Raw genomic sequence first — 12141 nt, 5'->3', positions numbered from 1 at the left:
TCAAGTTTTTCTCACAGAGTAAGGTTACTCTTCTTATTTCTCCTTGTGGTAATAGTTCTATGCTTAACCTTTCTTCATTTATTTAATCGAGCAACTTATATTTGATCGAACTATAACAACCTATTAAAAGAGCAACTATGTCAGGTCAAACACAAACACAAACCGAAACCGTACGATTTCCAATCTATGTTTCAGGTAAAGTGGTTAAAGGATTTGGTCGAGGTTCATCTGAACTTGGTATACCAACTGCTAATATAGAAGCTGAGGTGATTAAAAGTATTCCTTTATCAACTGGAATATATTTTGGATGGTCTCAATTATCCACAACTGAAGATGATTTTAAACAACTATCAAAAGGTAATTAAACTAATTGTATTCTTTTCCTATCAACTTAAATGTATAATTCAACCAGTACATCTCTCATTTTACTGTTCTGAAACAGATAGACTCAAGGTACTTGCTAAAGGGAAGGTAAACTGAATGTATAAACATAAAAAATTGAACATGTAAATTTTGAGCGTTGTGGGTCATTCATAATTTGTGATGAATTTATTATCATGTGTGAGATAAATTAGATTTTTAAATGGAGTCATATTATGTATATCATGCTAATGCTTTGATTTCTTGACACAAACATTGAACCAAATCGATATTTCCTAGACAACTGTCTGATGTGTTCTCAATATTTTTCTATTTTCTTTATTCAACAGATCAACAGGACTACTTGAAGTCAATATTAGTTAAACATGATTCTAAGATGTTCTCACCTGTATACATGATGTCCGCGAGTTTAGGTTACAATCCATTTTATGAAAACGAAGAAAAGGCCTTGGAAATTCACCTGTTAAATAAGTTCAATTGTGATTTCTATGGATTAACAATCAACTCTCTGATCTGCGGTAAAATCCGGGAAGAAGCTAATTTTATCTCATTAGAGGCACTAATCAAAGCGATACACAATGATATAGAAGAGACTCGAAGACAATTAGAAATCGATACTTGGCATTCTTTTAAAAAAGATGATAGATATTTTGTAAACTTGTGACATTTTAATCTTGTTAATTTATCAACTCGATGTTTAATTAACCCATTTTTATAGCAGTTTGTTTCTATAAAAAACATTGTACATTTATTCAGATGAAATTTTTCGAAGTTACCATAATTTACCGTTTTTTAATTCAAGATTCATTTTAAAGAAAAATTTGGAAAGAGATTAAGCTAAACTATGTTTAGTATAGATCAACATATGAACCAAATCACCCAAATCTTTAAATTTACAGTACAGTCAATATTCCCAAAATGAGACTATCTCAAAATGAGACGTTGTCAAGGTTACTAATTAAATAACGTTGTTTTTTTCAAAAAATTTACAAAATTTAACCGAATTATAATTAAAATTCAGTGTTAATCGGACTCAATGACGATAAATTAACAAAAATTATAAAATTTGTAGCAATTTGATCATTAATTAATTAAAATCATTGAGTGACATAGGACAAAAAGCTAAGCCAATTTAGTCTCATTTTGGGAATATTGACTGTAAATCATTAAGAGTTTATACCATTAAAAATTTAGCTTGTTTTTACAGGACTTAATAACTCCGTCCAATTCAAACAATTGTAATTACAGGAAATTTTAAAGACATCGATACTATCGATGATATCAATATTCTGTTGAATACTTCTTTTGTACAAGGAAAGGTCAATACTTACCTTTCCTTGTTACCTTTCTTATACTTGCCTTAAACACCTGAGTGCTGTTACGCTTATTTTGTTTTTATCAATAAATGTAGAAAATAGTTTTTAAGTTTTTCAAATTTCAAAAAAAACTTTAATTGATTGTGGCAGCTACAATGAATCTCACTTTTATACTCATCAATTTTGTTTTTCTATTATTTTTCTCAAACCGAGGTAAGCTCACTAAAAGATATCTTTTTACCTGACCTCGCCTAACTGATTTTTCATTTTTCACCAAAGTAAATGGTTTAGAGTGCTATGTTTGCTCCAATCAAGAGGATAATAAAGATAAATGTGTTGAAACCGTTAAAAATTGTGACCATGGTCAAGATAGATGCCTGTCACGAATTCGTTGGGGAAGTAAGTTGATTTACACACGTTAATATGTTAATTCATTTTTCAGCTTTTTCAAAAGATCTTTACTGGACTAACTTTTTCATTTCTAATAATCTGTAGGTACACCGTATTGGGCTCCCAGTGGCGAAAAACAATATTATATAACGAAAAAATGTGCCTCCAAAGATGTTTGCGACCAAGAATATAAAAAACATTTATCCAGGTGTGATCGGATCTGGTATAACGACTGGGAATGTGTTGAATGTTGCACCGGTGATAGATGCAATTACTTTGTTACTGTGAGTATTGATGAATCTTACTTATTGTAGTTTGTGTATTTAGAAAATTCAATGATTTTTATTTTTTATCTTTTACAGCTCAAAGCCACTTCAACTTATCCAAGTATTTTAATCATTTCAATGTCAGCTTTAATTGCTATTGTATTTTTCAAGTGAACTAGCATTTCCACAGTTTAATATCACGAGCAAAAGTGCTCAAAGACCAAATCTAAGTTAATTTAAGTAATCACTATGTAAATATCTCCTGTACCAATTGTTCATTTTTCTTGTATCTTTAAATTTACTCTTTTCTAATTTTTTACCTTTCACCACACTCACTCAATCTGAATCCATCTTGAATTAGAACAAGATGCAAAATCATGACAACTTGCTCCTCTTATCAACTACAGGTGCCTGTATGTGGTTTAAGATTGCATTCAATCCAACCCTGATCATGCATCTTGATTGCAATCTAACAACACTATTTTTATTAAATTTCAATTACTGAAATAATTTGCTGGTTTTATGAATTGCTAAAAAATTACCAAGATAAAGTTTGATTGTGTTTGATTAAAAATTAGAGGAAGGCTACTTGATAACCAATTTAATCATCCATTTACATATATCATAATAGTCTCTAAAATTTTCTGCAAGCAAGCTTGGCATAATTAGGCTCATTTAAATTGTTTCAATCTTTTAAGAAACAGGCTTTCATAGCTCCTGGAAAGACTTGAAATACAAAAGAAAAGGAAAATAGATTAAGAATTTTGCTTTTAGTTGATTTTTGATTGACATTTCTTCACTCGAACTGCAAAGTGTATTGCCTGGTCAACCTTTCGAACTCATTCTCTTTAGACTGAAGATCATTAACATAAGGATGAATGCTGTTAGAATCTTTAAGCTGACTGAGGAATCGGTTACAAACTTCCGGCGGTTTACCAAGTTGATGAGAAACATGAATCAAGTTTATCAGTGTTTCGGGGTTGTTGTTATCTTTTTCAAGAGCTTGTTGTAAAATTGATTCCACTTCCTCGTACTTTCCTTGACCAATTTGGGCAACAGCAATTCCATTCAAGAGGAGAGGAGTTGGTCCATATTTATCAGCTAACTCTTGGTAAATGTAATAAGCTTCTTGGAACTTTTCGCCGCCAACATGAATATTGATCCATGCCTGAGCAAGCTGAGTTAAAGTTGCTTCTTCATCCTTTTCTTGCATTTTTTTCAGTTCTTTACGAGCAAGGTCAACTCGATCCAGCATCAGATAGATTTGAAGCATCATAGCAATACTGTTAACAAATAACAATGAAAAATAAGTGTTAATCGATGACTGATGATTGATTCTTTGAAATAATCTCAATCAATTTTGTACTTTTTAAGCAATCAGTTTAGATTAGCGTATCGAAAACTAACTTTCTTGTTATTTTCTAGGTTTATCTAATAATATTATGAACTAAATGATAAATTATACGTTAGCCATGAGTTAGAGTCTATGTTCAACTTGAACTATATACAAGCTTCTTCTGGGCCTAACTAGGTATCAAATAAAAAATATAAATATAAATATGAAAATCTGAATCAGATTACCTCACTTCCTTTTCTAATTCGGTGATGTTTATCTGAGGGAATGACAACTGATTTTGATAAAATTTCTCAAATATACTTGTCTTCCAATTTGTTATTATGATGAATTATTGTAAGTGAGGAAGTGCACAAAGGATTTGTAAACACTAGACTTCTCAAACTACTCTGTCACTGTGAAACAGTATGTGGGCAGAGCTGTTCAACTGCTGTTGCTTGGGGGATGAAAATGGCCAAAACAAATGAGAAAAATAATTCATTATTGTTTTTGGACTAGTTACCATTCAATATGATCAGAAGCATGTAAAACTCGCAGTCCAGCATCGGGTTGAACTCTTAAAGCTACAGCTTCATTACAATGAACGATCGCAGCAACCAAAAGTTTAACGTAATCATCAGGATTTTCCGAGGTCGACGCAAAATTTGCCATATTAAAGATTTTTTCAGCTATTTTAGCTCTAAAAGAGAGTCATAAGATGAAATAATTGTAAAAAATATCTTATTGATGAATAATTGTCGAGATGTCACCAAAAGAGCATAAACCATTGTTGATTGAACCATTGCATAAAAGTTGTATCTCAAATGATTATGACTCTTAATGACACGTCTCAAAACTGGATGTGTTATAGAGAAGAGAAAAAAAGTTGAATCATTTTATTACTTTGCATCGGTGTCTTTTTCAGTGTGATACATTGCAAGCAAACGCAAAGCCTGAAGATTAGATGATCCTGATGCGGTAATACCATCCAAAACAACACCATACTTTTTCTGAGCAATGTAAGACCGATACATTAGAATATCTTTTTCTTCCGAGTTTACCTGAAATAGGATAAAAAAAGATATGATGAAGTGGAAATTAAAATAAAATAAGCGAGACATCAATTTAGATCGCCTATTTTTAACACCCAAAATGAAATCAATTTTTTTACCTTGCTTTTGAGAGCTTCATTGATACAATGTTGAAAATTGCCAATGTAAAAAGCATTTCTCATCTCAAACAACGGATCTTCACCCATTGTATTTATTTGCCAGTCAGTAATATGTAACACATACAAAACAATTTGATTTAATTCAAAGATAGAAAGGAAAATAGAATATTTATTTCATTGACAATTCAATTAACTGTACAAAATTAGATGATACCGATTGCCAACGAAATTCAATCTAAAATTTTTGGACAACAAATTGTAAGCTGATGCTGCTGTAGCTCCGACTAGTGAGCGCTAATTGAACAGGTTTTATGGAGAGGGTTTTTTAAAATTTGAATTGGTTTAATATTGAACTTTTTGTTAAGAGTTGCAATTTAACAAGACACAATTTAATTTTCATATGTGTACTAATTTTCACTGTTCATATTAATCTTCTATCTTTGTTTCAACTGAATCTTTCAGGATGTTTTTTAAAATAAGTCAGGAACAAAGAGATCGCTTTCTCTCTTTTTCATTTATATTGAGAATCCATCAAATAAAATTGTATAGTTCTGACCGGTTTCATCAATAAATGATTAAAAACTTGGTGAAACCAGAATATAGATCAACATTTATTCAGTGAACAAATTTTCAGTGAAATTGATAAAACTATGAACAAACTAAAAATCAGTTTTTCTTCTAACACCCTTTTAGGTTTAGATTGTACATTATAATACATGAAATAAAATTCAAGCAAATTAATATGAACCAAACGGTACGTTTTAAATTAAAAATTTTATTATCAAATAAAATTCGTAGATTTTAACTATTATTAAAGTAGACTTAAATCGTTTCAGATGAATTTCAAAGGAATTAAGTCCAAATTAAATATAGATGCTATAAAAAGTATGTTAATATTAAAATACTTGGAAAGTATTACAAAATTGTGAGAAAGAGTGAAATTGATAGTGAAAATAGTCACTTGTTATAAATCAAGTGAATTTACACAGAAAATGATAGATGTTGTTGAAAGCACTGGGTAGATACAAATCAGGAACGATCTGAGTAAAACAGGTTATTGGGTACCAAGAATTGAAATCCTACGGTCGTAAATTGAAAATTGCACAATGAGTATATTAAAAGTTGAAGTTAAAAAATTTGAGCATCTTGGCAAATCATTTTAACAAATCAGTTGTGAAGATTGTCATAAGAGTTAATGTTGACAGTTGAAACTAAAAATTTTTCAAATTAATTAGAGAATATAAAAGTGATGAGTTTGGGTGAAGATTGAATGATGATAACCAATAAATGGTATAAAGTAGTTCCTCAGGATTATTAACCAGACAACTCTTGAATAGCTTCTTGATAACTTCGCACTTTGGCATAATGTAGAGCTGTTTTACCATCAGAGTCTTTAATTGTTTTATCGGCACCTTTTTCTAGTAGCATACTAATCATTTTAGTTTGTTCATTGAGAACGGCTAAATGCAGAGGAGTCCTTCCATTGCTTCCTTTAACATTCACAGGAGACTGATAATTTAAAAGAGTCTGAACAAGGCGAGTGTTTCCTTGGGAACACGCAAAATGTAACGGAGTGTCATTGTTCTTGTCTTTCACGGCAATGTTGGCTTTTCTTTCTAACAAAAGCTCTAAAGAATCAACGTGTTCATTTATTACTGCCATGTGTAAAGCCGATGTGGTTCGATCTTTCTTTGGATTGATTCTGGCTCCTCTCTCCAATAACAACTCAATAACTGCTGAATGGCCCATTGCTGCCGCTAAATTGAGAGCCGTGTCACCATTTTTGTCTTTTGAATTCAAATTAGTTTTCCGAGAAAGTAGTAAATTCATTACTTCAGTTGACCCGTTATATGCAGCTTCGTGAAAAGGTTGACGTTTTAGTTTATTTTTAACATCGCTAGTTGCTCCATAGTCTAGAAGGATTCGAACCGTTTCTATGTGCCCTTTGTGGGCTGCTAGGTGGAGAGGAGTATCTTTTTCCGAATCAACTACATTGGTTTGAGCTCCTTTTACAATTAAATGATCAACAACATCAGCAAATCCATTAAAAGAGGCTTTATGGAGTGGAGTTTGTTTCCTTGAATTTTTAACATTTACTTGAGCTCCACTGGAAGTCAACAATTGAACTATCTTCAAATGGCCCAGTGAAGATGCAATAATCAATGCTGTATTTTTCTCGTTATCCCTTGCTTCGAGGTCAATTCCAAAAAGAATCAACTCTCGAACAACATCTTCATCTCCAGAAAAACAAGCTACATGAAGAGCATTCCTACCTTCCGAATTTTTACATTTAAGATTGGCTCCTTTTGAGAGTAAAAATCTAACAACAGCTACTTGTCCACCTCGAGCTGCATGATGCAAAGGTGTATTCCCATCAGTGTCAGCCATGTCAACTGAAGTTAACTGATCAATATGTAAAGCGACTATTTCAACTGCTCCATTGTTAGCTACTTCATGGATAGTCAAAGGTTCAGAAATTTGTTCCTTGTTTGCTTCACACTGGATACTTTTACAAGCTCCTGAAAAAATGTTGCCATTTTTATCTGACATCGAATTTGTATCTGGAGTTGACCATCGTCCACTATCAGTTCGATAAAGAGATTCCCGTCGAGATTCAATCTTCTCAAAATATTCAGTCACAAAGGAAACCTTTCTCTTCGCAATATAACCAACTGGAGGAGATGATGGACTATTGGATAATTTACCTTCATATCTTATTTCATTATCTGATTTCATGATTAAATGTAGATTAAGAAGTCGAGTCAGTGGATCACGTCGTTGAATCAGTTTTTCTGGTGCCGGTGGAAGAGAAGGTGGCTGTACAGTTTGCTCTGAATCTTTTTCCTTGCAAGAATCTAGACTTTCAGAACTGTCAAGCTGTTCACTCTTTTCTTCATCAATCTTCATCTCGGTTGTAAAATTTGATTTCAATGCTGTTAACGGTCTAATATCTGGTGATGTCTCAGGTTTAATATTTCTTGCAATACAGATTTGATCAACCTGATTAACTCTATTGTTGATCAGAACTTCATTGTTATCATTTGTTTCCTCCAAAAGCCTCTCAATAGATTCATGGTTCAATTTTTTAGCCAAACAAAGCGGAGTCAATCCTTGACTGTCCTTGATATTCAAATTACTTGGTAATTCTAGATCCAAAGACTCATCAGCAATTGTTGATTGATTGCTGTTCAAATGGTTGATGAAACATTCAACAACTGACTTGTTCCCATTGGAGATAGCTAAATGAAGAGGTGTTTGATTATAAGTCACAGGTTTCTCATCGACACCATCATTTTCATTGTCATCGCCAATCGTTGGTAAGCTTAAACAAGAAGCATCAGCTCCTGAAACAAAACAAAAAGCAGAAAGATAATGAATAATTAAAACAAATGGAACAATCGATAGAAAGATTTGAATACTCAAATTACGTTTATTATGTTTGAGCTAGAAAATCGACGTAAATCGAAAAATAAAATTGATTGATTGTTTTAAGTATCTCAATAATAACTGAACTATTAGTTTGAACAATGAATGTTTCAAGTAAAATGATATTTCGTGTACACTGACAATAGCAATGCGATGTTAAATAATATTATGTGAAGCAGGAAAAAAATGAATTTAAACAATCCAATTATATGATTAACTTGGAAAGGTATTTATTATTGAAAACAAGTTTTGTAATTAACCTAGAAACAATCCAATCAGCTGACAATATCACTTAACAATTAAACAAAAGAATCTCTATCAAGGTGCAAATATCTGCAAGAAAATTTTCGTACACATTTTTGATCGGTTCCAGTTTGGGTTCTTGGCAAATAAACAAAACGTAATAAACAATCTGATTGTTGAATGCGGTGATCAAAAGTGACGACTATTATTAAGGGCCGGTCTAGCTACAGGTGTACCCGATAGTTAAAATAAGAAAAGGTTTTCTTAAACCAATCAGATGTGTAGTTACTAATTTAAAATGGCCTTCGAAACAGGTAATAAATAAATCAAAATAGGATTTCACAGGCATGAAAAAGGCAAAATCATTCAATAAAAACCAACCATCATTAGGTTTATCATCACAGTCATGCAAAAAGTGGAAAACTCGGAAAAAAATTGTTAGTTTATGGTTAAATTTTTGAAAGTGTTATCAATAAACGAGGAAAAATTTGCTGTCATTCAAGAATCGTGGAAACAAATGCAATTTTATATCCTTATTTAGATGAAATTTGAGTAAGTCAAGTCTCATGATTTGTTGACAAACAAAGAAACACTCAAGTATGACTAATATTTTTGATAATGTTCAAGATCTGATCCTGAAATAATTATAAGCCTTTGATGTGGGACCAGAAGTGCAACAAATTTCAGGGATAGAATGTCCAACTCTAATAATAAATGATGAAGAAAGTAAATGGTTTAACTGATGAAATAATATTTACCTTTACTTAGGAGAAACTCAACAATTTCAAGTTGGCCATGCGAAGCTGCTAAATGAAGCGGACTTTTACCTTGTAGATTAACTCGATCAATAGACTCACCAAGGTTTACCAAACATTTAACAGCCTCGGGTTGTCCCTCTTCAATTGCAACATCAAGTAAGGATTTTTTTGTATACCTGTATATTGAGCCATAATATAATGAAACGATGTGGATAGCCGATGTTAACAAGTTGTCCTTGGACTCTGAGGCTTCATGTATTTATAAAATTGAAAACAAAAAAGGACAACCATAATTATGACGACGATGATGATGAACAAACAAGTCAATGTTTGATGGACCGAGAGAAATGAACATAATCACCAGACACCAGAATAACCAGAGAGTAATCACCATAAAATAATCAGCGAATCAAGTGGCAAAATAAGTTGCATTGTATAGGCAAGAGAAGTGAAAAATAACAGATATTAATAAAGAGTCTTCAGAAGATAACAATAAATAAAATAATAGCTCTAATAAAGGATTTAACTACAATTGTAAGTGACTGAAACAAGGAAAGGTTGAAATAAACTAAAATAATCGTGAAAATCAAAAGGAAAATGTTTAGAAAGGTTAAAATGTAAAGGAAAACTTACCCGAAACATTGACCAACAGACCGAGTAAAAATCTTGTTGCAAATAACATAAATCTATCAGCCATCCATGTTATATTGGCATTTATCTCATCTGAAGTAACCATTATTAACAATTGATAGGTTAATGAAATTAGACATAATCATCTTGATTGTTGAAAGTCATAATCTAAAGTCTTGAAATTTCAAGAAATCATTCAAATAACTTCAACTGAGTTTGACTAACTTTGCATCCAGGAGGAGCCAAAATTCAGGATTCAGATCGACATCGCTCGACAACTAAGAGACACCTAACGGGTTATTAATATAAATCCAGTTTTATTTACATTCAACATTCACAAATAACAATTAGCGAAGTAATATTTAAACAGTTATCAAGAATTCTTTGCTCATTAAACAATAGATACACTAACATGTAAAACAGTAGCATGGCAGAGAAAAGCTCAAGTCTGATGAGGTTGACTCTTGATTGACTGGAGATCAACTTTCAAGACTTTGAAGATTCAAGTCTTATTTTGATGGTTTTAACTTGTTTGTTAAGATTGATAGCCGATTAAATGGCTGACAAATTTTCATCCAAAAAACTGCGAATAAACTACATCAAAATTCACACTGAACAAATTGAAATGAATTAACTTGCTTCAAGCTACATTATATTCAAGTCAATATTTCTCAATGTTTAGCTTTTAAATTTTGCATAAATTTGCTAATATGAAATAATTTTCAACCAATTTTCATTCATTAGATGTAATTAAAAAGCTGTTTGCTAAACCTAAGTAATTTTTAGATCTTAATGATTCTTTTAAAATTGATTCGGTGGTTGAAAATTAAATGTCAATAAAAATGAAAGGCAAAATAACTAAAAACAAGGTTGACATTATTATTATATCTGAAATTATAACGTTTGAGTTACTAAAGTCAACTGATCAGGTGATGCCAAAGGTGGTTCCTTCCTTTACTCTTTGAGTGATGCACTAAATAAATGTTTTTCACGATACACTAGTAGTCAGGGTTAAGTTAATAGATTTTCTTGCGTGGACCGGCCAGCCGCGACAGCTTTTAAGGCGCCGTCTACCCCTTGCTACCTAGGTGTTTTACCGACCCATAGGCGCCAGGCTTTATCCAGCTTAGCTGGGAATCCATCAGGAAGGGAGGATGGGATAGTCCAGGGGGCTTAACCCTGAGTAAGCTCTACTGTATGCGCCTTAACTTCAGGACTTGGGCGAGATTCGAACGCTAACCCCAAGATGCAGAGAACAACATATGAAGATTAGCAGTCTTATCGCCAACGCTAACCACTAGGCTAACGTTAAGTTAAGAAAAGTGGAGATTTTTTTCATAGTCGCCATCTAACAAGAAATAAAAGTACCTTTAAGATCGAATTTAATTTTTCATAGATTTCATTGTTTTGTGTCTTTGAAAACGGTAAATACTCGAGATGGCGACACTTAAAAATTAACTTAAATCTGACCCTTTTTTATTAACTTAACCCTGACTACTAGTGTATATGTTATAAATTAATTTATAACGCTATTCAGTTAATATCGAAATCAAAAGAAAAATAACTACTGTCAAACCTCCAATAATGTCACACTCTCAAAATGTCACAGAGTCATGGTAACGAAATTAAACAATTTAGTTTAATTCAGTTTTTTAATTAAATAAATTTTGCGAGGTCTTCAATAATGGTTTTAATTGGGTATATTATACGAATTGCCCAATTAAACATCAAAAATCTCAAAATTAAATTAAAAATTAATTTTTTTTGTTAAATAAGATTCGTAAAATGGCTATTCCACCTAGAAATTATGTAAAAATAGCCAAAACGCTAATCCCACGAAGTGACATTATTGGAGGTTTGACAGTACAAAATTTGAATAAAGATAAATCTAGGGATAAAATTTTGTTTTGGATGCTAAACGACTCATGACGACGAAACTTGTGATATAAAGAACATTTTTACAGCTCATTCGAGTTATATCCTTGATTAGACATTCATAGTGACATTCACAATTGTCAAGTGAACTGATAACTGATTACAGTTACTCTTCAATTATTTCACAGAAACCTCGAGATTTGACGATCCATCAAAAAATGCAAATGCAAGCAAACAAAAATTTAGATGACTAATCATAACAAATGGGAAAACTATATTAGACATGGCAATATTTTACCGGCTAGACTAGGCTTTAGCGGTGTTTTTGGCATTAGATCTGGTTGACCAATAT

General features: G+C 32.0%; 4 protein-coding genes across 4 annotated transcripts; 2 read left to right on the top strand and 2 right to left on the bottom strand.

Moving 5' to 3' along the window:
* Positions 1-1143, top strand: Rfk (Riboflavin kinase). Its single transcript, XM_025160946.2, has 2 exons — positions 1-357; positions 711-1143. The coding sequence occupies exons 1-2, from the start codon at positions 138-140 to the stop codon at positions 1043-1045; spliced, it is 555 nt and encodes a 184-aa protein (XP_025016714.1). The 5' UTR covers positions 1-137; the 3' UTR covers positions 1046-1143.
* Positions 1144-1731: 588 nt separating this feature from the next.
* cold (coiled) lies at positions 1732-2863 on the top strand. The gene is made up of 4 exons (XM_015929829.3): positions 1732-1910; positions 1977-2096; positions 2193-2371; positions 2450-2863. The coding sequence occupies exons 1-4, from the start codon at positions 1853-1855 to the stop codon at positions 2525-2527; spliced, it is 435 nt and encodes a 144-aa protein (XP_015785315.1). The 5' UTR covers positions 1732-1852; the 3' UTR covers positions 2528-2863.
* Positions 2864-2939: 76 nt separating this feature from the next.
* On the bottom strand, positions 2940-5084 carry epsilonCOP (coatomer subunit epsilon). The gene is made up of 4 exons (XM_015929827.3): positions 4858-5084; positions 4590-4747; positions 4210-4386; positions 2940-3636 (listed from the first exon to the last, which is right to left on the bottom strand). Exons 1-4 carry the CDS (start codon positions 4942-4944, stop codon positions 3150-3152), a joined length of 909 nt encoding a protein of 302 aa, XP_015785313.1. The 5' UTR covers positions 4945-5084; the 3' UTR covers positions 2940-3149.
* Positions 5085-5612: 528 nt separating this feature from the next.
* On the bottom strand, positions 5613-10080 carry LOC107362725 (uncharacterized). The gene is made up of 3 exons (XM_015929845.2): positions 9918-10080; positions 9285-9533; positions 5613-8201 (listed from the first exon to the last, which is right to left on the bottom strand). Exons 1-3 carry the CDS (start codon positions 10018-10020, stop codon positions 6172-6174), a joined length of 2382 nt encoding a protein of 793 aa, XP_015785331.1. The 5' UTR covers positions 10021-10080; the 3' UTR covers positions 5613-6171.
* Positions 10081-12141: the final 2061 nt, after the last annotated feature.

The sequence above is a fragment of the Tetranychus urticae genome, chromosome 1 (assembly GCF_039701765.1).
Source record: "Tetranychus urticae isolate SD_2017Ah chromosome 1, NJAU_TeUrti_SD_1.0, whole genome shotgun sequence".
NCBI classification, from domain to species: domain Eukaryota; kingdom Metazoa; phylum Arthropoda; class Arachnida; order Trombidiformes; family Tetranychidae; genus Tetranychus; species Tetranychus urticae.
This window is presented reverse-complemented; position numbering and strand designations above follow the sequence as displayed.

Bases quoted from the DNA above. Each gene is read 5' to 3' on its own strand.
- Rfk (XM_025160946.2), top strand. From the start codon at position 138: ATGTCAGGTCAAACACAAACACAAACCGAAACCGTACGATTTCCAATC. The intron at 358-710 runs GTAATTAAACTA...TTTATTCAACAG, and splicing joins TTTTAAACAACTATCAAAAG to ATCAACAGGACTACTTGAAG.
- cold (XM_015929829.3), top strand. From the start codon at position 1,853: ATGAATCTCACTTTTATACTCATCAATTTTGTTTTTCTATTATTTTTC. The intron at 2,097-2,192 runs GTAAGTTGATTT...AATAATCTGTAG, and splicing joins GTCACGAATTCGTTGGGGAA to GTACACCGTATTGGGCTCCC. The intron at 2,372-2,449 runs GTGAGTATTGAT...TATCTTTTACAG, and splicing joins GATGCAATTACTTTGTTACT to CTCAAAGCCACTTCAACTTA.
- epsilonCOP (XM_015929827.3), bottom strand. From the start codon at position 4,944: ATGGGTGAAGATCCGTTGTTTGAGATGAGAAATGCTTTTTACATTGGC. The intron at 4,748-4,857 runs GTAAAAAAATTG...ATCCTATTTCAG, and splicing joins ATGAAGCTCTCAAAAGCAAG to GTAAACTCGGAAGAAAAAGA. The intron at 4,387-4,589 runs GTAATAAAATGA...ACTCTCTTTTAG, and splicing joins GAAAAAGACACCGATGCAAA to AGCTAAAATAGCTGAAAAAA.
- LOC107362725 (XM_015929845.2), bottom strand. From the start codon at position 10,020: ATGGTTACTTCAGATGAGATAAATGCCAATATAACATGGATGGCTGAT. The intron at 9,534-9,917 runs GTAAGTTTTCCT...AAATACATGAAG, and splicing joins TCTGTTGGTCAATGTTTCGG to CCTCAGAGTCCAAGGACAAC. The intron at 8,202-9,284 runs GTAAATATTATT...GTTTTGTTTCAG, and splicing joins TGAGTTTCTCCTAAGTAAAG to GAGCTGATGCTTCTTGTTTA.